This window comes from Canis aureus, chromosome 4 (genome assembly GCF_053574225.1).
Source record: "Canis aureus isolate CA01 chromosome 4, VMU_Caureus_v.1.0, whole genome shotgun sequence".
Taxonomy (NCBI): Eukaryota; Metazoa; Chordata; class Mammalia; order Carnivora; family Canidae; genus Canis; species Canis aureus.
This window is the reverse complement of record NC_135614.1, coordinates 53,108,877-53,133,464: the sequence shown is the minus strand read 5'-3', so window position 1 is coordinate 53,133,464 and position 24,588 is coordinate 53,108,877. Positions and strand designations below refer to the sequence as shown.

Sequence of the window (24,588 nt, the reverse complement as noted above, 5' to 3'; positions counted from 1 at the left end):
AAAGTCCAACTCCTGATTTTGGCTCAGGCCACAATCTTAGGGTCATGAGATTAAGTCCTGCATGGGACTCCATGCTGGGTGTGGAGTCTGCTTAAGATTCTCTCCCTCTCCTTCTGGCCCTGCCCCCCACCAACTTGTACCTACACTCTCTCTCTAAAAAAAAAAAAAAAAAAAGAGAGAGAGAGAAAATTATACCTCCCAAATCTATTTATACCTCTATTACATTTACTGTGTGGGCTTTTGGTTCCCCTGTATTTTAACATTCTTGCTCCAAAGTAGGAAGTTCATTTTCACTGGCAAATCACAGTCTTAAAATTTAGGACTAGCAGACCTAGGCAAACACAGTATTACTAAAGATGCAGAATTCTGAGCTATACCATGAACCTCATCAAATAAATCATATAAATCATCCACATGATACATGGCTGCGCTGTTTCATATGCAGCATAAACTGACTTCGTAAAATGATGAAAGTAATCAAGTCCATAACTGTTAAATGTTCTACAGCCTATCTTCAGAAATTCTCTTCTTAGGTAATATAGAAAAGCTCTTAAGTATCTCTGTAAACATAATCTTAGGGCCCATTTCATATTTGGATTGTTTTTCAAAGCAGGAAATAAAATTTGAAGCACAACCCCAGCTATTAATTCTATACAGTAATATTTACTTAGAAAACAAATATCAAAAAAACTGTTTTGGATATTTAGCAAAGCCTCAGCTTCTTAATAGTGTTCATAAGAAAAGTATTTTATCAGTACTGAAAAACTTCAAATTTAGTCATACATTTCAAAAGCAAGGTCACATTCTTACCTAGAGATTTGATGTCCAGCATAGAGGAGCAGGGCAGTCAAAAAATACAGGTAAAGTTGAACCAGATGCTGCCTGGGCAAGGTTAGTAACACAACACTTAATATATAACCTGTAGTAGAAAAAAAAAGAGATTATAAATAAAATGATTCTAATTCAGTCTCCCAAATAATTACACATAAAAAGAATTTGAAGTAAATTACTTTCCAATCAGGTTTCAACAACCTTGAGGTTTTTTACTTCACTATCAAAATAAGTTTAATACAGTATAAGTCAGTATAGATGTTCTGTTGAAAAGAAGGCAGTTTTCACTTTCTTGGTAGATTTTTCTACTTTATAATCAAAACAACACACAAAGGTATACCAGGACTTCTCTCATTACCTACCTTTCCTTGATGTCCACTTACTAGTTCTACATCAATTCTGTCATTCTCTAGTCCCAGAGGAAGAACTGTCCTTAATGTCCCTCTCTAAAGCTGCCTCTTCCACTTGACTCAAGATCTTATTTTTCCAACTCCTTAACAACCTCTATCTCCTGTATCTTTCAACATTCCCTGACACCAGTGCACGCCTTTCTTTTCAAAGGATGTAGAGGGCTCTTATTCTAATCTTGAAGAAAAACCTCTCTTTGTGCTGATTTTTCCTTTTTCTATTACCTACCTTTCTCATTCCACTGACAAATGTTATAAACTACCTCTACCAATGCTTCTGTTTTCTAACCATCCACTATTCCCACTTTATCCTCTACAAAGTCTCTATGAGCCCTCTTTACCCTTCCAATCTAAAGAACCTCAGAAGTCAACCATTGCCAACTTGTCAAATCTAAAACATCCTGCTTATTCTTGTGCCAGCACAACCTTATGAGGCTGGTTGCACCTGAAGCAACCAACCTCAAAACTGGCTCTGTGGATTTCCTTTAAATCTCCACTTTCTTTTTACTCTCTCAAATAAACATAGGAAATCTAGTCCCTGAATAATTGCTTTTCTCTCTATAAAGTTTCTCAAAGAATTTATGCTGTTGCTTAGAATATACCATTCCAAATGTATATTATCAACAAAGTTACTGAGAACCTACCTACTACACACACACACAAAGTAATCATTTCTTACTCTAAGCAGACATCTCCTACCTCATGATGTCAGAGATATATTCCACTTAAATGTTCTCATGCATGTGTACAAACTGAGCTTCCTACCTCCCCTTCAACAGGCTAGCTCACTCTTTCTCCTAAATCCCATTCACTCTGACTCAAACCCAAGTTATCTTTTCAATGTCATCACCAATCTATACTCTACTTATTAATGAGTCTTTATTAGGGCATGGATATCCCTAATAATACCTCTCAGGCTTAAAGCTAAGGAATTAATCATACTTAAAGCTAGAGAAACAGGAGCAATATGATAGGGACTAAAGAGGTAGAATTCAGATTTCCCCACACATCTAACTTTAGAACAATCCAACAGAAACTAGAGAGAAGTATTTCTATTTTTTTAATTTCTTAAAATAATTTTTCTAGGGATCCCTGGGTGGCGCAGCGGTTTTGTATTTTGTATTTTGTATTTAAAGGGTTGTTTATTTAGTAAGCATGTTTAGTGTTTGTGGCTGAAGGATTCAATCTATTGCATGAAACGTCTCCTTAAATTCTTTTAATGAACTATCATATCTCTTTCCAGATATTATCTTTCCCTTTTTGTGTAGATCTCATAAAACAGCTGCCAAATCCTCTAGACCAAACATACTGATTTCATTCATTCTTTCAATTATCCAGTCACTCAACCGATTATTACATGTAAACTGTGATACATATGCATTCCTAGACATGGAAGACCCAAGAATAAAGTAATCACAGTCTAGTGAAAAAATAAACATGGACAAAAGTATGATACAATATTGGTGCTGTAATAAACCAATAGCAGAAGGGCTATGGTTGGTTAAATGATTAAGTTTGACCTGGACCTAGAAGGGTGAATGGATCTTCACAGGCCAAGAAAAAAGCAGCAGCAATCTGGGAAAAGAGAATGGCAGGCATGAAAACCAAAGGACATTTTCGGGAAACAATAAACTTAGTAGGCTAAAATACAATTTGGTGTAAATAAAAAAGTACTGGCAGATGATACCAACAGATCTGGTGACTAATGCCTCAATATAAATATATATAATAATAAGGAGGTTAGACTGTGCTAACAGTTCTCAAGTCTTTTAGATATACTTAAAGTAAGAAGCCAAAAAAACAAAACAAAAACCCTATGGCTCATCTATATCCTCTTTCACATTTCAGTGGAAAAGTAACTGTGATAAAATATATCACAGAAGAATCTTTTTTTTTTAATTTTAATTTATTTATGATAGTCACACACAGAGAGAGAGAGAGAGAGAGGCAGAGACATAGGCAGAGGGAGAAGCAGGCTCCATGCACTGGGAGCCCAACGTGGGATTCGATCCCGGTCTCCAGGATCGCGCCCTGGGCCAAAGGCAGGCGCTAAACCGCTGCGCCACCCAGGGGTCCCCACACAAGAAGAATCTTAAGGAATTATTAATACTGCTAAAGCAAAACAGTATAAGTTATTTGAACTGAACCACAATATGCATATAATTTAATCATTTGAAAAACACAAGCCGAAAAAAGAAAAACACCAGCCAAAACTATTGCTGATGCAAATATGCATCACTATTCATTCTAACAAACCTCAACAACCTCAACTGATAATGATGAAGCTAACCCAACAGTAATTTATAATTAAAACGCAAGGCCAGCAGCATTTAAAAATAATGACCTACCTAAAATAACTTTAATGAATGCTCCTAACAAAATGCAAGAATTTCTGCTATTTAAAGGTGATTTTAGGGCAGCCCGGGGGGCTCAGCGGTTTAGCACCGCCTTCAGCCCAGGGCCTGATCCTGGAGACCCAGGATCGAGTCCCGCGTCAGGCTCCCTGCACGGAGCCTGCTTCTGCCTCTGCCTGTGTCTCTGCCTCTCTTTCTCTCTGTGTCTCTCATGAATAAATAAATAAAATCCTTTTAAAAAATAAATATAAAAAAAATAAAGGCGATTTTAGTAGTGGGGGAAAAAAATGAGGACCTGGAATAAATCAGCAGCTTTGGTATGGAGTTGGCAGGATCAGCTATGAGATACATATTTGAATAAGTCTCAGTGGTTACCTATGGGTGAGTGGTTGAGAACAAGGAAGTGAAGAGGAGTCTGATGTTTTAGCTTGAGAGGTAATCAAGAGGACAGCTTTGCTATTAAGATAGGAAACACAGAAGGAGGAGGAGGTTTGAGTTAAAAATGATAAAGATGAGTTCAGTAATCATAAATTGAAGTGTGTACAGAATATTTAGGTGGAGATGCTGAACAGTAATTAGAAATCCATTCAGTACCAGGCACAAGCTAGGTGCTGGAAATACGGAGATTACAGACCATACCATTCCTACTTTAAAGGAGCTCAATCTAGTTACAAAGGAAGGTGAGCATTAGGACCCTTAGAATGCAGCAGAATAAGTGCTATGGCAGAGGTATAACTAGATGGCTGTGGGATAATAGAGGAGGAACACCAACCCCAGATTACAGGGTTAAAAAAGCAATGCAAAGCAGAAAGAGAGACTTGCAGCTGAAACTATTTGAGATCACACAAACAACAAAAGATGAAAATTAAACACAAATTCGGGACCCTATGGACACTTAAGTCTAAAAAATGATAGCAAAAACTCAAAGAATGGTCAGGAAGTTACAAGAACTCAGAAACACTGTCAAGAGGAAGCAGTCAACAACTTTATAAACATGGGAAGATCTGCAGAATGTGGACACAAATGAAGCTTGAGTTTTACATTTTAGGTTAGTCACTAATCATTTTAATGACTGCAGCTCTAACAGAATTATTGTCATACCCATTCTTTCCTTCTCAACTTTGACAAAGCTAGTTCTGGCTGTCATTACCTCTTGCCGAAAATCCTAACTCGTCTTCTTACCTCTGGTTTTTCCCCTCCCCAATGCAGCAGCCTATACAACACTAATCCATCTTAATTTTTTTTTAAGGTTTTATTTATTTATTCATGAGAGAGACACACACACACAGAGAGAGAGGCAGAGACACAGGCAATGAGAGAAGCAGGTTCCATGCAGGAAGCCTGATGTGGGACTCAATCCTGGGTCTCCAGGATCACGCCCTGGGCCGAAGGCAGGCACTAAACCACTGAGCCACCCAGGGATCCCACTAATCCATCTTAAAATGCAGCTCACCTGATCTAAATCCTTCACTGGCCCATCATTATCTACCAAATTAAATGTAATACCTAATAAATGTATTCAGGTCTTTTCACAAATGGCCCCACTTTAGCTTTTCAATATTATTTCTATTTTCCTTTTTATATACTACACTTTGCTAAACAGTTGTATAATTAACATTCCACCAGTTATATTTAAACAATCACTTCTTTTTGCTGTCCTCAAACAGAACCCACACTGGAAAGCTTCTCAATTTGAAGGAACATATTCCATAAACATGAACTTTAACCGCACCCTACCTTGATTTTTGAGCTCTTAGTAACAAAGGATATAAAGGGGGAAAAAGCCACAAATGTAATAAAAGATATATGATACCTAGGAATAGAACTTAACAATGAATGTCCAAGACCTATATAATGAAAACTTTAAAATACTACAGAAGGATTCAAAAGAAATCTGGAACATAAGGAGGCTCTCTGTGTTCATACACAGAGAAGAGTTAGCATCTTTAAGCTCTCTCTTCCTCCTAATTTAAACCAAGTAATTCTAAAGTTCACATAGCAAACAATATCAGAAAAACTGTGAAAAAGAAATAAAAAAACAATGAAGGGATTAAGTCCAGACAGTAAAATACAGTCTAAGTATTCAGTAAGACCACACACTAAAAGAAAAGGGAAAAAAATATTCAGATATGAAACTAAAGGGCAGCCTGGGTGGTTCAGCAGTTTAGCGCCGCCTTCAGCCCAGGGTGTGATCCTGGAGACCCAGGATTGAGTCCCACATCACGCTCCCTGCATGGAGCCTGATTCTCCCTCTGCCTGTGTGTGTGTCTCTCTCTCCCTCCCTCGCGGTCTCTCATGAATAAATAAATAAAATCTTTAAAAAAAAAAAATGAAACTAAATAGACATGAGAATTTGTTATATAATAATCACTCAGGAAAAGTTGAACTATTTAATAAATACATGAAGGCTACCATATAGTTATTTGGGGGAAAAAAATGATACATATAACACAATGTACATGCAGATAAAATCCTAAGTGGAGCAGAGTTGTAAATATAAAAGAATAAAACAAAAATAATGGAGAAAAAAACATGATAGAGAAGTCTTTTTTAATAACTGAGTCAAAATTCTGTTATAAAAAAATAATTCGACCACATTAAAAACAAAATCTATATATCAAAAAAACAAAACAAAACAAAAAAAACAGAAGCCAAAATCAAGACAAGGACTAATCTCCCTAATGTATACCAAACTCCCACAAAGTTTAGCAAGAAAAAGCTAAAATCCTAACCACTCTGTTGGTTCTGTGTCTCCCTTCAGATTGATCTGTAGCCCCCAATAAAGCTTTGCATGTGCCTTTGAGGAAAAAAGGGGGAGGAGTGGGCTAAAATCCCATAGAAAAATGGGCAAGGGACATGAACTGACAACTCTCAGAAGAGGAAACACATTTTTCTTAAACATGTGGATAAACACAATCTCACTCAGAAAAGAAATACAAATTAAAACTAGTTAGAACACACCCATTTTTCACCTACTGGAGTAGCCAATATAAGTTTGATAAGAATGTTAAGACTGCAGAACTCTCAGTCATTGTGGAGGTACAAAACAGCAAAATCCTAGGGAGAGCAATATCGATCAGTATTACAAATATATATACCCCTTAACCCAGCAACTTCACTTCTAATAATTTATCTTAAGGTTATATTTACAGCTGTCAAAATTATAGCTATATAAAATTATTCAGGGCAGCCCCGGTGGCGCAGCGGTGTAGCGCCGCCTACAGCCCGGGGTGTGATCCTGGAGACCCGGGATCGAGTCCCATGTCGAGCTCCCTGCATGGAGCCTGCTTCTCCCTCTACCTGTGTCTCTGCCTCTCTCTCTGTCTCTCATGAATAAATAAATAAAATCTTTTTTAAAAAAAATTATTTGGTGCCACACTGAATGAAAAAGCAGAAGAAACTAGAGTGTCCCCGAAAACAGTAATTAGCTCAATAAATTATGGTATGGCCATACAAGGATAAACTATGCCACTATAAAACAGAACTGGAGGGCTGGGGGGAGAATGAGGCCTTAAGATTTAATCAGAATCTTAAAATTTGGCATAACAGAAAGCATCAACATAAAACCAGCATACAAAGCTTTATTTCATGATTATCTAAAAGCAGTAATTATGGCCGTGATGTAACATTACGTTAAAACAAAAAGTTGAGAACAGTGTATATTCTCCTATCTGTACAAAATACATTTATAACTATATACATGTATTTACCAATATATCTTTTATATTGACATATGTACATAAAAACATCTCTAGAATTTTTCACAAGGAAATAAAAAAAGCTACTTGCTGGGGCTTGGAGAACTTAGTGGATGATGAACAGAGACTGGAGAAAGATACTTTTTATGTTTTTTTTTTAAGACTTTATTTATTTACCTAATAACAGAGAGAGAGAGCACAAGCAGGAGAAGCGGCAGGCGGAGGGAGAAGCAGGCTCCCCACTGAGCAGGGAGCTTGATGCAGGGCTCCATCCCAGGACCTTGAGATCACGACCTAAGCTAAAGGAAGATGCTTAACCAACTGAGCCACCTAGGCGCCCCAAGTTTTGATTTTTTAACATAAACAAGTATATAAATACATCACTAATTTTTTAAAAAGTAAGAATATTTAGGGGTGAAATTTTGTAAACACTACCTAAATACTTTGTCACAGAAGTTACTCTAACCAAAAAAATGTTCAAGCTGAGAATGTCTACTCATGTAATCACTGACTTTACTACCATTGCATATAATAAGTGTATTTAAGAAGGCTCAATTGAGTTCCTAAAGTTATAAGCCAGAGTATGAACTTCAAAGTACTCGAATCCATTCAATTTCTAAAATTAATGTTTCTGATTATTAGGCAGCTGTTTTAAAATAAATATTTCAATCTATTCAGAAATAATATATGTGGTAAGCACATTTTTTAAACCACAATATCAATTACTTTGCTGATTAAGCTAAAAATCTAAGCCAAGTACCCAATTGTCCATCTATAACAGACTAGAATTATTTTCCATAAATTGGCTAACATACAAACCCTTTAATAAAGGGCTGAGAATTACAGTGTTTTGCAGCATAAAAGAACCTTCTCATTTCACAGAATTTCCCAAGGTGGTGCCACGTGAGAGAGATGAATTTATTGTACCCAAATGTTCTGCTTCTAGTGTGTTGTCTTTTCTACTATACCACACTTCTTTCTACAATGGCTTACTTGGAAATCTCTCAGAGCTGCAAGGGGTTTTCAGGGCTAAGCTTTGGAATCCAAAAGTCCTCCTATCAATAAAAATAAGTATCACAGAAATAGGACAAACCCTTCACAATTTTATAAAACTTATACTTGGATGGGTGATTCTAATAATAAAAATATTATTAAATCACTATAGTACATTATTCAAACCACATCTTGAATTATGCAACAGCAATGTCAAATTAAAATATATTATTGCTAATATTACATATAAAAAATTAACCTAAAAATTAAGGATTATGATTTTCATTCTAGATGAATTTTTATGTTTCCTGCCTGTATTTCTTTTTTTTCTTTCTTTTTTCTAAGGTTATTTTTAAGTAATCTCTGCACCGAAGGCAGGGGGCTTGAACTCATAACCCTGATATCAAGAGTCACATGCTCTACTGATTGAGCCAGTCAGGTGCCCCTACTGCCTTTATTTCTCAACTTTATTTTCTTTAATCACTCAACCTTTTTAACCTTTAATTTCTTTAACATTACATTTACTGCTAATGCCAAATCATATCATTTATATTTCAAGGAATATTTTTTAATATTATAAATGTCATTTCCAACGTATGTAACTGAAATGCCTTATGTTCAACTGATGTTAATGTTCAATAAAGAATGTCACATTTAAAACGCTTTCTGAAGGGCACCTGGGTGGCTCAGAAGTTGAGCATCTGCCTTTGGCTCAGGGTATGATCCCAGGGTTCTGGGATCAAGTCCCATATCGGGGTACCCACGGGGAGGCTTGCTTCTCCCTCTGCCTATGCCTCTGCCTCTCTCTGTCTCTCATGAATAAATAAATAAAACCTTTTAAATAAATAAATAAATAGCAAGCTTTCTGAATTACTAACAAAACCCAAAACAGGCAAATTAGAACAGGCTAAATGTCTGGAAAGGTAGTTTCCATTATTTACATTTTATCATATTAAAATCTAAAACGTTTCCTTCTTCCTTCTAGTTTCATCCAGTAAAATAAATCCAACAGTTTTCCTCTAGCCTTAATAACTCATGTGCAATGGTAAGACAAATTACACTACAAATCAGATTCATAAACATTCATCAATGACTGTATCACTGTCATCTCAATGTAACCAAATCTCATTTTACTCAAATTCAAAAACATACAAAGACATAAATCAGAATGCTCACTAAAATATTAGATAAGGTAATGTACGGGTGCTCTGTGGCTCAGTCAGTAAAGTGTCTGACTCTTGATTTACCCTCAGGTCATGATCTCATGGTCATGAGATGGAGCCTTACGAGGAGTGTGGAGCCTGCTTAAGATGCTCTCTCTCCCTCTCCCCAACTCCACACGTGTGCTCTCTCGCTCTCTCTCTCTAAAAAAAAAAAAAAGAAAAAAGAAAAAGAAAAGAAAAGAAAAGAAAAGGTAATGCAGACACTTACCTACATAATGCATATTAAGAGCCAAATACTTATACTGGAAAAGAGGGTTGTTACTGAGGCTACTTCTTTGGATCTGCTGGAAGAAAGAGCTGACATCCCATCTGTACAGGACATCCAACAGCATGATGCTTGGCACCCTCAGGGCCACATTTAACACTGCCTCTAGTTTTTCCTTTGCAGCCATGTTTTTTCTTGGAGCAGACCTAAAGTTCAGGAGACAACAGATAAAAATAAGTCACCTCAAATAGCTTTTAGGTATCCTACGAATCTAATGGATGGTCACATACTATACAAAAACTATGTAACAATTTATAACTCTTTAGCCACAACTACTACTTCCAGGTATTCTATTCATGAAATAATCCTTGTATTGAGTTTTCACATTGACTCTTTCAGGTCTTCCCAAACTGAATAAGTATTAAGGCCTCAAATTTATTTTTAAAAAGCTTAACTCCAACTCTAGGCACTAGCAATAAAACACCCTAATAATACTACAGCTTTTATCCAATTAACTTGAAAGAAAAAATTCACTCCTATAAAACTGAGATTTATGTAGCTCTTAAAAAAGAGCAAATTTTAAGTGGTTACTATAGGAAAAAGCCTAAGCTATTCAATAAAAATCTGGTAACTGCACATTTAGTTTGCAGCATCTCACAGTGTATCCTTTTCCTTACTGCTTACAACCAGAATTGAAGTACTGAATTTACATGATATATATATAATTCAGAGAACTCATGATACAGGTAAATAAAACATGGTTTGCAATACTGTTTCCTTGAACCATTAAAGTTAAACTCTCCATCTGAAATTCTCATAATCTGCCTTCAAAGTGGGGAAATAATGCTCATCAAATTCTTCCTGTGATTCACAGATATGCTGGCACAGGGAAAAAGGCATTGGAGTCTGCAGCCCCTGTCTTTGCTCAGCTATTGATGAGTTGTAGGAACAGATTTTAAAAAAAATAAAAATAAAAAGGAAGGAAATGAAAGATCTCCAGAACAATTTATTATTTAAAAGGACTATTCTGTGCAACACTGCTTTATATGATAGAGCTTTAAATTAATCCAAGGAATTATGAGAATAAGGTAAACAGAAGTGGGTTAAAGACAATTTTAAGAGTAATGATAATTCTGGATTGTTGGCTCTAACAATATCCTTTTCAGAATTTTGCTGAGAAAGCTAAACATATTTCCAGCTTTGGCAGTAATTTTAGACATTACAGGACAAATGAAAACATTTATTTCTGAAGAAAATTACAGTGACAGATTGCTATGCTATGGTTAAATATTTGTCAGTATTTCCATTTTACCCTAATTTTCATAGCTTCTAGCTCAGTTAAAAAACAAAAAAGGAGCTCAACTTGACAAACCATTATTTTAAGTTTTTCAATCACTGAAAAACTGATCCATTGTATCGATCATTGAGTCATCATATATCATTCTCATTACTCAAAAGTGATATAACCTAAGACTGCAGTTAACATTTTCATAAATAAATATTAAATTCTAATTACTTTAAATAAACAAAACCACTTTAAAATTTTTCCTACATAAGAAAAAAACACTGTGAAAGAATCCTAACCACGTAGTTGTGTCCTACGGGGACAAGAACAGTGAAAGATAAAAACCCTATAATCGACATTTATTGTAAATTACAGCATTCAGGAACCTCAATTTCTCACAGCTCATGATATTATTAAATTTTTTAAAAATCTTAAGAATACACCAAAATATCACAGTAAGGCTAAGGGGATTTTTATTCCTTCTTTTACTGTTTGCCAAATGTTGTAAAATACCCATAATTGGGGCCTAAAAAAAGAAATTCCTTGTAGAAAGTGTTAATACATCTAAGCTATCTATATGACTTAAGGAAATACACAAAACCTAACTACTTACTCAGGTGGTCAAATAAATAACTTAGTTTGGTTTATTTCAAAGTACATGAATAGGTTTTTCTCACAAGCCACCAGTCATGCGTGAAAATCATCACAGACTGAGATAATATCACCAAGAGGCTTTATATTATAATGGAAAAAAAGTTAACACTCTTCCTATAATCTAGAATCCAATATAAATCTATTGTTTTTGCAGGTACTGCTACTGAGTTATTACTTGTGGTCCATTTTTATTTCATCTGACTAGGAGCCTTCCTCTTTTTATTTAAAAATATTTTGCTATTTTTAAATGTATCCAATTGTTCACCATTTTTTGTAACTCTTAAAAGGGTCAAGAAAAGAAAATGTAAACAAATAACCAATCCTGCATCAGAAATCAAGATCTGGACAGCTTAGCAGGACAGGGTGGGACCTCCCTAATTTTTATGGAAGATTATCTCTATTACAAAAGAGGGCCATTAGCAGGAGGGTACAAATTCTCTCTCAATTACCACTATTCCAACTCACAAATGGAACAAAACATAACAAAAAAGGTCTTGAGTTCCTATAGCTCTCAAAAGAAAAGAATATCCAAGACTGATCCCCAAATTCTACTTCATAGTAAACCCAAGATTCAAATGTCTGAATTAAGAAGGACCTTGGATAGAATGAAATATGCCCACTTAATAACAACTCTAGGGACTCCTGGGTGGCTCAGCAGTTGAACCCCTGCCTTCTGCCCAAGGTGTGATCCTGGAGTCCCACATCCAGCTCCCTGCATGGAGCCTGCTTCTCTCTCTGCTTATGTCTTCTGCCTCTCTCTCTCTCACTCTCTCTCTGTGTATCTCTCATGAATAAATAAAATCTTTAAAAAAAAAATTCTACTGTTCAGTAAACATTTATTTCTGTATGTGAGTGGTATTTTAGCAAGTCATTAGCAAGCGGGCCCTGTATTTGGACAAATTCAATATATGGAAAACCAAATCTAAAATGGTACCTACAAAGGGCACCTGGGTGGCTCAGTCTCAGTCGATTAAGCATCCTACAGGATTTCAGCTCAAGTCTCGATTTCAGGTTCGTGAGTTCAAGCCCCACATTAGACATTGAGCCTACTTAAAAAAAAAAAATCTAAAATGCTACCCACAAAAGCTGTGGGAAAAAAAATAACCCCCCCACCCCCCACAAACACTTGATAATTTTGAATCTTTCTAAAGTGTAAGTACCACATGATTGGGTGATCACCATCACAAATAAATACCGCACACTACAATCCGGCACCACACACAATTTAAAATATCGTCTAAACAAAATGTGGAAACATTTATCTTGTTTAAAATCACTGAAATAGGGCGCCTGAGTGGCTCAGTTGGTTAAGTGTCTGACTCTTTGTTTTGGCTCAGGTCATGATCTCAGGGCTCTGAGATGGAGCCCAGCATGGAGCCTTGTCTCAGGGTTCCCCACTTCATGGGGAGTCTGCTTCAGATTCTCTCTCTGCCTCTTCCTCTGCCCCTCTGCTCAGCTCTAATAAATAAAATAAATCTTTAAAAAAATAAATAAAATAAAATCACTGAATCACTCATGTTTGCCAAACCACACTATTAAAAGCATGAAGTAAAAGTGGAGATTTATCTCCTGGGGGAAAAAGATTATTATACTTCTATGATGCTTGGTTCAAGCCTAATTTATCTTTTTCTGAGATTTATTATCAGAGCTAATGAGCATATTCCAAGTCAGAGGAAGCTTAAAATTCTCTTAAAATCAAAACAGTATCAAATAATCCTCACAAATAAGCAGAGGAACTGAACGAAAATTTAAAGTCCTTACTCTCCCAAAGCCAAATATACGTTATTTCCTGCCTTGTACAGTTAACAAATTTTCTCCTCCATGAAAGATTTTTATATTGCCTCCTTGATACGTTAGAAGAACTTGGAAAGTAATATGCAAAAACTATGTCTCAGCAAGTAATATAAACTAAATGTGACTCAAACTTAAAGATGTTTTACAGTGGAACAGTTTTTAAAAAAAACCTTTCCAAAATCAGCAAAAAAAGACTCAACAAATGCTAACCAAAAACAGGACCACAATGATTTCATTAAATGACTTTCCCAGACTTGGAAGCAGCAAGCACCACTTACACAGTAATGTCCTGTACAAGTATAACGTTGCACAGTTCACCATTCATATTTGTGGGTTAGGAAACACAGGAGTCTCATTCTACACATTCCTGAAAACACTGCATTTTGGTTTTGAATATGAAGAAATCAAACAAATCATCTTGAACAATTCAGAAATCATACACTTCTTTAAGTCATAGTTTGTTGAAAAATTATGTTAAGAAACACAAAATCTGATCTTACCAAAAAAAAAAAAAAAGGGTATTCACATCTCCTAGATAAAACGTCTTAAAAAAAAAAAAAAGGCAAAAATCAGAAAGCTGTAGGACCAAATTTTAAATTCAGTACAATAGAAAATTTAAGGCTGAAACTTTCTACACTTTTTTCTCCCACCAAAATTTAAAAATCATCATTTTTCTTTGTCCAATCCAATGGGGGAAAAAAATTCCACCATCGGCTAAAACCGATATCTAGAAAGGTTTTTCTGGCTGTCTGTATGTTAGGATGGTGAGCCCTGCAAATATCAGAGGCAAAACTAGAACCTAAAATCGTAGGTAAACTCAGCTCAAAACTGAGACACCCGGGAGGAGAACGCATTTCTTACATAAGCATTGGCACATGTTTTAAATATAGCTGGTCCTCCCCACTCCCACACTATTCCTAGCTAACTTTGCATGTATGATTTCCACATAAACTACTAGCAATTCTGTGATTTCTCGATATCTCCCAAGTGGCAAAGACATGGAGTCCACTCTGAATAACCGGACCATCTTTCAACACTTGAGGGGATAAAAACTGCTCTCTCTGCCTGCCATTGGGCCCTCAGCCTGGGTCACGACTGCAGCACCGACAGCTCATCCTTTGGGCAGGATTCAAGATTCAGTAGAACGGCACGGTCCGTATTTTAAAAAATAAAAAGACACACAGTCCTCTCCTTTCAAACTAGTTTCCTGTTTACTGCAGACTGCGATGCAAAGCCATCCATTAATCTTTGATGCCTTCTCACTGCAAAGCCCCCTTCCTCTCTCCCCGCACCTCCTCCCCCACCCCGCCTGCTGATCTCAGCTGCGTTTGAACTATAGTAACCCCAACCCAGCTCGACGCAAAGCAGGCAGCGCAGCAGCAGGGCCGCTGCCGCCGCGGGGCTAGGAGATTACGTTCGCAAAAACTCTGCCAGTAGAGAGGCCCGTGCCAGGGAGCTCCCCTCTTGTCTGGCCAAGGGTGCTGGTCCCGCGGCGCCACGCACCAAAAAGCTTCCAAAGAAAGATGCGGGAGAAGTTCATCATCCCCGAGCAGGAAGGGGTCTCCGTCCTAAAGGGAGGGCAAGGGTCTCGGGTAGAAAAAGCAGAACAGGAGTAGGCTGGAGAAGGGATGGCAGGCGAGAGAGGAAACGATGGGGACAAAAAGGAAGGGATGGGGAGCGCTCTCACGGTAAAAAAGGACAGATGGGATGGAGAGCAAATGGGCCCCCATTCGAAGGATGGCTTGGCAGGCCTCTCTGCGCCCCCAAACACCCTCAAACCGCATAAGAGGAGGAAGGAGGAGACTGAGTTTGGGGCCTGCGTGGACCAAAGAAGGAGAAGTCAAAAGAAAAATGGGAGGGAAAGCTTGGAAGCAAAGTGGACAAAGACGCAAAAGAGGGGAAGTTGGAAGTGGAACTGCAAAAAAAGCGCTGGAAAGCAGCAGCTAGGAAAGAGGCAGCTCCCGAAGGGGCTCAGACATAGCCTCGAAACGGGGTCCTGGGGAGGCGATGGGGCAGAGCTGAGAGGGGGCATCGCTGGGACGCCGCGGGGAGGTGAGGGATGCCTCCAGGAGGGTGGGGAGTCGGGAAGGCGGCGCCCAGCGCGCGGGGGCTGGCGGAGGGGCCTCGGCGGGGTCCGGGAGCCGAGGACCGAGTGGGAGCGGGCCGGCGGGGAGGGGGCGCGGCGGGCACGTCGCCGACGCCGGGAGGAAGTAGGGAGACGAACCCGGGCAGGGGCGAAGGGGGAGAAGAGGAAGGAGCGGGCGGAGGGCTTGGGGGAAGGGCGGCGGGAGGAGGGGGAGGGGAGGAGGGGAGAGGGGAGGGGGGCGGGGACGCGCCGCGACCAGACCTGGCCGGGGGGCCGGGGGGCCGGGGGGCCGGGGGCCGGGGGGCCGGCGGCGCGGACGGCTCGGTCACCTCGGGCTGTGGCCTCCCTCCCCGCGGGGCGAGCCGCCGGCGGGCAGGCGGGCTCCGCAGCTCCCCGGCTCTCTCGCCCGCCCTCCCGTTCTCCTCGGGCGGCGGCGGCGGCGGCAGCGGCGGGGGCCGGGGCGCGCGGCTCACAGCGGCGGTTCTTCGGCGCCGGGCCTTGGTTGCAGCGTCTTGGGAGGCGGCGGCAGCGGCGGCGGCAGCGGCCCGACCCGTGCGGTCACCATCGTCCGCGGCAGCAGGCGCTGCGGGCCGAGCCCCTCAGCAGCCGGCGGCAGCCATGGCCTACTGCGCTCGCTCCTCCCGCCCCCGGCGCTCTGCGGCGGCCGCGGTCCGCTCTCGCGCTCTGCGCCTGCGCGCGCCGCGCCCCGCCCCCGCCCCCGCCCCCGACCACGCACGCGCACGCGCACGCGCACGCGCCGGCGCGCGCTCCCGCGCTCACTCACAATCGCACCGGCCCGGGGCTTCCCGCGCCGCCTCCGGTACGTGGGCGGGAGACACGCGGCCCACGCGGCCGGGCTCAGGCAGCTATGGAGACGCGCACCACGCCGACACCTGCACGCGCACTGTGACACGCGCCATTCTGACACACGTGTGCTCTCACACTCCCCGACACCGGAGCCGCACGCGCTCGCACCCACACTCACCTGCCGGGACCACGTGGGAGGACTGGAGGGGCTGATCCTCACCGTGCAACCGCAGTAGCAACGATGCTGGAATTTTTTTTTAACTCCCTCGCTGACTGGGCTGGACTGTCAACTCCATGGCGTCGGGAACCAAGTCTGAGATGGCTCAGCAATGCCTAGCACACAACTGGGGCTCCTTACGCCCCTGTCGAATAAGTGAGTGGATGCACCACTGAAGACGTTCACGGGTTATCCCTTGATTTTAAATTTCCGCCCTTTGGTTTAAAGAATTTGTTCAAGGAATTTTATTGTATGAAATTAAATGGTATTTGTTTCGTTTGGTTCAAGGGTCAAAACAGAGATTAGTGTATACACCCCGTTCCCAAGGTCAAGGAGGCTCGGTTGTTTTCTCCCCAACTGACCAGCCTTCCTACCCTAAATGTTAACACCTTTTAGGGCAGAAACTGTTCCCCACTTCCCAAAACAAAGCCTGAGGCACGTCGTGTGTGCGCAGAACAAAACAAGAATGTTGCTAGGCTTCTAAGCTTTGCTGGACTCCTCGTTCCCCGGTTTTTCTAGGGCCTCACGACTCTCCACAAATCCCTCACCCCATCTGCCTCCTTTTTCCCCAGGGAGAAAAAAAAACAACAAACAAACAAACAAACAAAAAAACCCTACACTGTTCCTTGCTGTGTCTTTGGTGAGTTCCTGGAGATGGAGATCCAGTCGCTACTAGAAACCAGTCTGGCCTTTGATGTTGGCAGCGCCGCATGTACACTGAAAATACACACCCAGTAGTAGGTAAGATGTTGCGACTATACTAGATCATACTGGAATTGTGAAACCTCCACTTCTGCATGGACCAGAGAAATTAACCTACTCCAGTCTAGATTTCTTTGTTGGGGGCCCCCCTTGGAAATTCAAGTCTGTCTTCTGTACTTTAAATAGTAAACCTCCAAGTCCTCACAACCTTTGTATCTTGCTAAAATTGTAAAAGCAAGCTCCACCTTTAGCAAATATAATTCCTGGACATATCATTCAGTCAGATTTAGAGGAACTTTCTTTCCACTAGTTTGATAGCTCTATAGAAATGAAGTTTTAAAAATTTCTGGGAAGTGTGTTCATAACTTTCCATAGACACCTTTCATCCTGGTGCCTTAGACTACTTTGGAATAACCAAGCCTGATACATGATAGAGCAGCAGTTTTATGAGTCTTTTTATATATAGTCTGGTAAGAAATTAGAGGCCACATGACTAATGACTAGAATAGAAAAGTGCCCAAGAAAGCAAAGCTTTATTCTTTGGTTTCCTCCTCACTTTAACAACCTTACTACTGACTCAGGCAAAAAAATCTAAGGTCAGAAGCATTGCAAAAAGTCGAAATCTATATGACCTTAAATTCTAATTGGATTTATTTATTCTTTTAGGGTAAATTGCAGAATCTTGAAATTTTCCTTTAATATTGTTACCAGATTTGTGTTTTGTTTAAATGGAGGAGAAGCTTACCTCAGCTCTCACATTTCCTTTTTTAAAGGAAAAAAAAAAAAAAAAAAAGGCTTCGAAATCCTATAACCCTCACTAATAATAAGTACTCCAGACTTGTAAAAGCAGGAAAAAGTCACATGTCTTTTTCACCTTTGAATTTTACAGTAGCTGCCTATAAATGCTAAAGCTCAAAACAAGTAAAGAAAATTACTCTGGTAATGAAAGGGTTACTGCTATTATATTGCTGCTAATCCAGTTTTGGGAAAGCTCCACATTGCCAGATGCAGGTAACTGAATGAAACTAGAAAGAAAAAAAAACAGAGAGAAGAACTGGGGGTGGGGCTATAGAGAAGATTGCCGAAGATGGCCCAAATAAAAAGCGCAGTGTAGAAACGACTTGCTAGAGGCACCCAACTCACCCAAAACAGCAAAGGTCAAGAGTAAAACTTGTAAGTACCTGGAACCAGGCTTAAGAAAATGCCCAAATGCTACAACCTGGCCATAAAAGGAATTATCTTCAGGGCTAGAAGGAAAGAAGTGGAATGTGTATGATGGTGGAATGGGAGACTGTGGACTCCAAAGGTTATTCTCCTGTTCTCTAAGTTTGGAAAAGTGCATGTTTGTTATAGCCCTAGTTATTCCAAAAGACTAATGCTTGAATGCCTTATAAAACCAACTATTGGGCAGCCCTGGTGGCGCAGTGGTTTAGCGCCGCCTGCAGCCCGGGACGTGATCCCGGAGACCCGGATCGAGTCCCACATCAGGCTCTCCGTATGGTGCCTGCTTCTCCCTCTGCCTATGTCTCTGCCTCTCTCTCTCTGTCTCTGTCTCTATGAATAAATAAATAAAATCTTTAAAAAAAAAACTATTGCTAATAATCCCATAGAAATTGTCCTCTGTTACAAATCTGCAGATAATTGATAGCCAATTCACTATGCCTTCTGGATCCAGAGATAAGAGCTCATATAACAGGGATCCCTGGGTGGCGCAGCGGTTTGGCGCCTGCCTTTGGCCCAGGGCGCGATCCTGGAGACCCAGAATCGAATCCCACGTCGGGCTCCCGGTGCATGGAGCCTGCTTCTCTCTCTGCCTGTGTCTCTGCCCTTCTCTCTCTCTCTCTCTCATAAATAAATAAAAATAAAAAAAAAGAATAAAAAATAAAATCTTTAAAAAAAAAAAAAAGAGCTCATATAACAGACTTCAGATAATGGGGCCCAAATCCAAAAAACTCAGATAGCCAACACTGGAAATACAGGGGAAAGGAGGCTTATCATATATTCAATTTATTTACTCATTTTATTCCTAGGCGCACCATGAGGTTTTCTTTAATTCCAAAATAATTAACTTTCTTGAGTAGAAGAGTCTAAATGATATATAAAATTTAATTCAACCTGACTACCCTCATGATTTGATTTTGAAAGTCAATTCTAAGAGGAAAACTGTAGTCTTCTTAGGCAACATGGTTCAGTAAAGAGAAATTAACTCTTTTTTAGATATAATTGAAATAGAATTCATGTACCACACGATACACTTCTAAAGTGTGCGACTTAGTGGTTTTTAGTAGATTATCATAGAGTTGTGAAACCATCACGCAATCAACTTAGTACATTTTCATCACCATCTCCTTTCCAAAAAAAAAAAAACCAAAATACAAAAACTCTCTTTCCCTCCAGCCTTAGGCACCTGCTAATCCTTCTGTGTCTTACAGATTTGCTTATTCTGGACATTTTATATAAATTAAGTCATACAAGATGTGGTCTTTTCTGTCTGCCTTATTTCCCTTAGCAACATGTTTTCGAGGTCCCTCCATGTTGTAGCATGGAGAGTTATTTAATTTCTTTATATTGCCAAATAACATTCCTTTTTTTTTTATTTTTTTCTTTTTTTTTTTTTTCCAAATAACATTCCTTTGTATGGCTATATCACATTTTGTCTAGCCATTCATCAGTTGATAGATATTTGGGTGGTTTCCATATTTTGGCTCTTATGAATAGTGCTACTATAATCATTAGTATCATATACAAACTTTTGTGTAGACACATGTTTTCGTGTGTCTTGAGTATATACTTAGAATAGAATTGAATTACCTGGTCATATAGTAACTCTGTGTTTACCTGTTTTCCAAAGTGGCTGCTCCATTTTACATTCCCACCAGCAGTATATGAGGAAAGAACTCTCTTAGATTCAGATACCCTTACCTGTTAAATATGGGACCCTGTGCCAGATGTTCATAATTTATAAACATCTCCATTTGTCCTCTGTAAAATAGGGATAATGACAGTATCTATTTTACAGGATTATAATAAAAAATAAATAAAACAATATATGCTAGTATTCCTGGTACAAAATAAGTCCTCAATATATGTTATTCCCTCTGTCTTTGGTATCTGATTGGCAACATTTTTTTTTTTTAAGATTTTTTTAAATTTATTTATTAGTGAGAGACACACACACAGAGGCAGAGACACAGGCAGAAGGAGAAGAAGTAGGCTCCACACAGGGAGCCCGACACGGGACTCGATCCCGAGACTCAGGATCACGCCCTGGGCCAAAGGCAGACACCCAACCATTGAGACACCCAGGCGTCCCAGCAACACTTATTCTGTACTAAAATCAGAGATAAAATTATAATTTCCTTTAAACAATAAGAAATACATACACACAATTGGTGCAAATAAATATTTTTCATGGATAATTGGAAAAGCAATAGAACTTATATAGTTTTAATTTAAAAATAAATTTATCTTTTTATTTTAAAGATTTTATTTATTTACTCATGAGAGACAGAGCAAGAGAGAGAGAGAGAGAGAGAGAGAGAAGCAGAGATACAGGCAGAGGGAGAAGTAGGCTCCATGCAGGGAGCCCGACGTGGGACTCGATCCCGGGTTTCCAGGATCAGGCCCTGGGCCGAAGGCGGCCCTAAACCACTGAGCCACCCGGGCTGCCCTAAATTTATCTTTTTAAAAAAGATTTTATTTACTTATTTGAGAGAGAAAGAGCACAAGCAGAGGAAGAGGCAGAGGGAAAAGCAGACTCCCTGCTGAGCTGGGAGTCCCCAGGGCTCAATCCGAGGACCCTGGGATCATGACCTGCGCCAAAGGCAGATGTTTAACCAACTGAACCACCCAGGTGCTCCTAAATTTGCCCCTAAATTTATCTTTTTCTTCTTCCTTTAGACCTAATGCCTGAGACAGGAGGAAAAAATACATTGTTGTTTGGTTTGGATTTTTCAGATTTTCCCCAAAATATTTTTTATTTCCCCAGTTTTTTTATCTTAAAGAGTTTCAAAGATACATAAGATTTTTTTAATTGCGATCATCACTCATATACTCACCATCTAGATTCAACAATTGTTAAAGTTTTAAATATTTGCTTTATATGTGTGTGTTGTGTGTTAAGCTCTTTGAGAATAAGTTGCAGACATCAACACACTGCACCCCTCAGTACTCCAGCCTGCTTCTTCTGAAGCTTTCTCTAATATTATCAAATGACCTTACCACACCTAAGAAAATGAATTATAATTCCCTAATCTTTTACTAATTCCCTACTACTTTTACCGTTTACTATCACAGTTCTCCCTGAAATATGTTTTACAGGTAACTTTTTTCCTAACCCAAGACCCAATCAAGTTTCACTCATTGCCTTAAATTGTTATGCCTTACAAAACAGCTTTGCTTTTAATCAATCTGAGTGCTTGTGCCTGTTTTGAATCTCTAACATATCAGCAAGGTGGAAAATGTATTGTTGCCATTGTTTTTAGATTTAAGCTCTTCTGGCGGACCTCTATCCCACCCACTTTATCTGTATTGATTCTGATTGAGACTGGGATGGGTAGTAATACAAAATTGTGTGCTGCATGATGATATTCAGCTGAATAAATGGATATTGTCATAGACATTTGTTAGTTGCTTCCCCATACCCATTATTCCCTTTTTTTTTTTTTTTTAATTTATTTATGATAGTCACACACAGAGAGAGAGAGAGGCAGAGACACAGGCAGAGGGAGAAGCAGGCTCCATGCACAGGGATCCTGACGTGGGATTCGATCCCAGGTCTCCAGGATCGCGCCCTGGGCCAAAGGCAGGCGCCAAACCACTGCACCACCCAGGGATCCCTCCATTTTTCCCTTTTTAATACAATCTTGCACATTCTAGCCATGTAGTCTATTGGTGTATTAATCAGTTTATCCTATCTCCCAACATGGTTAGTCCAGAGAAGGACCCATGACCTGAGAATCAGGGCAACACTCAACACCAGAGCTTTGGATTCAACTATTGAAAGAACAAAGTTTCTCTTTCCTGCTTAATCTAAAAAAGGAATCTTATAATTTCAGGGACTACAGGTAGTCATCTTGGATCTAAAAGGTAAGAACTTGAAAATGACTCAAAGCAGGTAAAAGAACATAAAAAGAAACCAGGATCTGGTCCCAGTGTATGAGTCCTGTTCTAAGCCCCATCCAAAGCCAGCATGTCCACCTCCTGTTCTTTAACTACATTCGTCAATAAATTACCTTTTTTTGCTTAGACAGGTTGTGTTTTCTGCTGTTTGCAGTTAAGAAAGTCCTAAGGCATTTGATCCTTTTAATTTGTTAGAGTAATATGCTGTTATAAACATAGGATGTAACTTAAAAAAAATGAGAGGTAGAAACACAATTGTACAACTTAACAAATTGTTATAAAACTCAACTATTTAACTACTCTCCAGAAATAGAAGCTTGTTAATACCCCAGAAAATCCCCAATACTCTTTCCCATCACAACTATCTCACCACAAAGGTAACCATTTCTCTGACTTTAATATAGTCACTTCCTTATCTTTGTTTAACCACCTAAGTATGAATCTCTAAATGTTGTTTAGTTTTGCCTGTACTTGAATTTTATATACATGGAATTATACAGTATATATTCTTCGGTGACCAGCTTTTTTTGCTTAACATTGTGTTTGAGAGTCAATTATTTTCTTATGTGAAACTGCAGTTCAGTCATTTTCATTGTGGTATAGAATTCTATCACATGGAGAGAACATTATTTATTCATTCTGCTATGTATGAACATTTGGGTTCATGAACACCCAAATCCCAGTTTGGGGCTACTACAAATTATGCCATCAACATTTTTACACTTGTCTCCCAGTGCACACAGGCACACATTTTCTTAGAAGTGCATTGCTGGGCCATAGTCTGCAGGTATTCAACATTCTTAGGTAACTCCAAATTGTCTTCAGAGGTGTTTGCACCAATTTACACTCCCAACACCAATCCCTCAGAGTCCTATTGCTCTATATTTCAGCCTACAATTGACATTGTCAGCTTTTAAATTTTAACCATTCTCCTGGGGTTTTTAACTTGCATTTCCCCAATTGCTGATGAGGGTGAGTACCTTTTCATATGTTTACTAGCCTTTCAGACTTCCTCTTGTATAATTGTTCAAGGCTCTTGCCCAATTTTCTCCTGGGTTGTTTGTCTTCCTTTATATTGTTTTATATAAAAGTTGTTTTATAATCCTTTATATTCTGAATGCAAGCTCTTTGTCAATTATCTAAACTGAAAAAATCTTCTCTTGTTCCATAACTTCCCTTTCATTCTTTAAATGGTGTTTTTAATGAACATAAATCCTTAATTTAATATTTTTTAAATGTTTAGTGCTTCTTTTAAGCCTATTTCCCGCCTGCTCCACAGTGCCATCCCAAGTCAGATATGTGTATTTGAGTAGGTCTGTTTCTGAACTATTCCATCCCACTGATTCGTCTGTCTTTGGTAGATACCAAACTGTTTCAATTACTGAATCTAAATAAGAAGTCTTGATAGGTGGTAGAGCAAGTCCTCTCCCCTGAGCTTCGTTTTATTTTGTTTTCTTCAAGAGAATCTTGGCTCTTTGCATTTCTTTATCAATTTTGGAATCAAATTTGGAATTTGTGCTTGTTAAATTACCTAAGATCTAGTTGAGATTTCTAGTTTTCAACATGGAGGTCTTACATTATCTTTTGTTACATTAATTCTTAGATATTTTATGTTTTTGACGCTACTGCTAATGGTAATTTACATTTTGTGTTAGTCTTTGAATATGTAACGGTAAATCTCAAGAGAATCCCTGTCCCCAAGAACTTCCAATCCCTTGGGTTTGCAGACAGACATATTAAATGTTTTAATGTAAAGTGAAATGGAATAGTTATGCTAAGGTGGGCAGAAGTTACCATGGAAACACAAATGGGATGGATTCACCCATTCTGTGGGGTCATGGGCTGGAAGAAAGGGAAAGGCATTCTAAGTGTTAAAAATAGGTAGGAATCAGCTGGTGTGACTACAGAGTGAGGCAAAGAGGGTAAGAGCACACATTTTATATACACATTTCAGAAAGGATGTTTACGTGGAACACTTCTTGCCTCAGTGTTAAATGAGGTGCCAAAACAATAGAATCAGATGTCAGCATGGGTGTGAAGCAAATTCTCCTATGGGCATAATTTACAAAAGGAATGTGAGCAAACTAGTTCTAAGACTCCTGGACCCATTTAGCCAGATAAGGTTATTAAATGCTGTAAAAGTGTGAGTAAAGAAAGGATTTGAGAAAAGTTTCTTTGGAGACAGCTATTGCTGTCAGTACTGCCAAGCAA

General features: G+C 39.3%; 1 protein-coding gene and 1 long non-coding RNA gene across 3 annotated transcripts in view; one reads left to right on the top strand and one right to left on the bottom strand.

Annotated features, from left to right (window-relative positions):
• The window catches only part of RNF145 (ring finger protein 145), a 57,434-nt gene extending 41,427 nt beyond the window's left edge, over positions 1 to 16,007 (bottom strand). The window contains exons 1-3 of one of the 2 annotated variants that reach the window (XM_077895681.1): positions 15,860 to 16,007; positions 9,715 to 9,917; positions 811 to 919 (exon numbers count right to left, since the gene is read on the bottom strand). In XM_077895681.1, coding sequence (XP_077751807.1) covers positions 811 to 919; positions 9,715 to 9,898 — 293 coding nt within the window. In that variant the 5' untranslated portion in view covers positions 9,899 to 9,917; positions 15,860 to 16,007. Of the gene's footprint in view, positions 1 to 810; positions 920 to 9,714; positions 9,920 to 15,817 lie in introns of both variants that reach the window. The other variant, XM_077895682.1, reaches the window with a different exon arrangement.
• Positions 16,008 to 16,301: 294 nt separating this feature from the next.
• On the top strand, positions 16,302 to 22,503 carry LOC144312726 (uncharacterized). Its single transcript, XR_013378305.1, has 3 exons — positions 16,302 to 16,710; positions 17,127 to 17,295; positions 22,314 to 22,503. It is a non-coding gene; the product is annotated as an uncharacterized LOC144312726 (long non-coding RNA).
• The last annotated feature ends 2,085 nt before the right edge of the window (positions 22,504 to 24,588 follow it).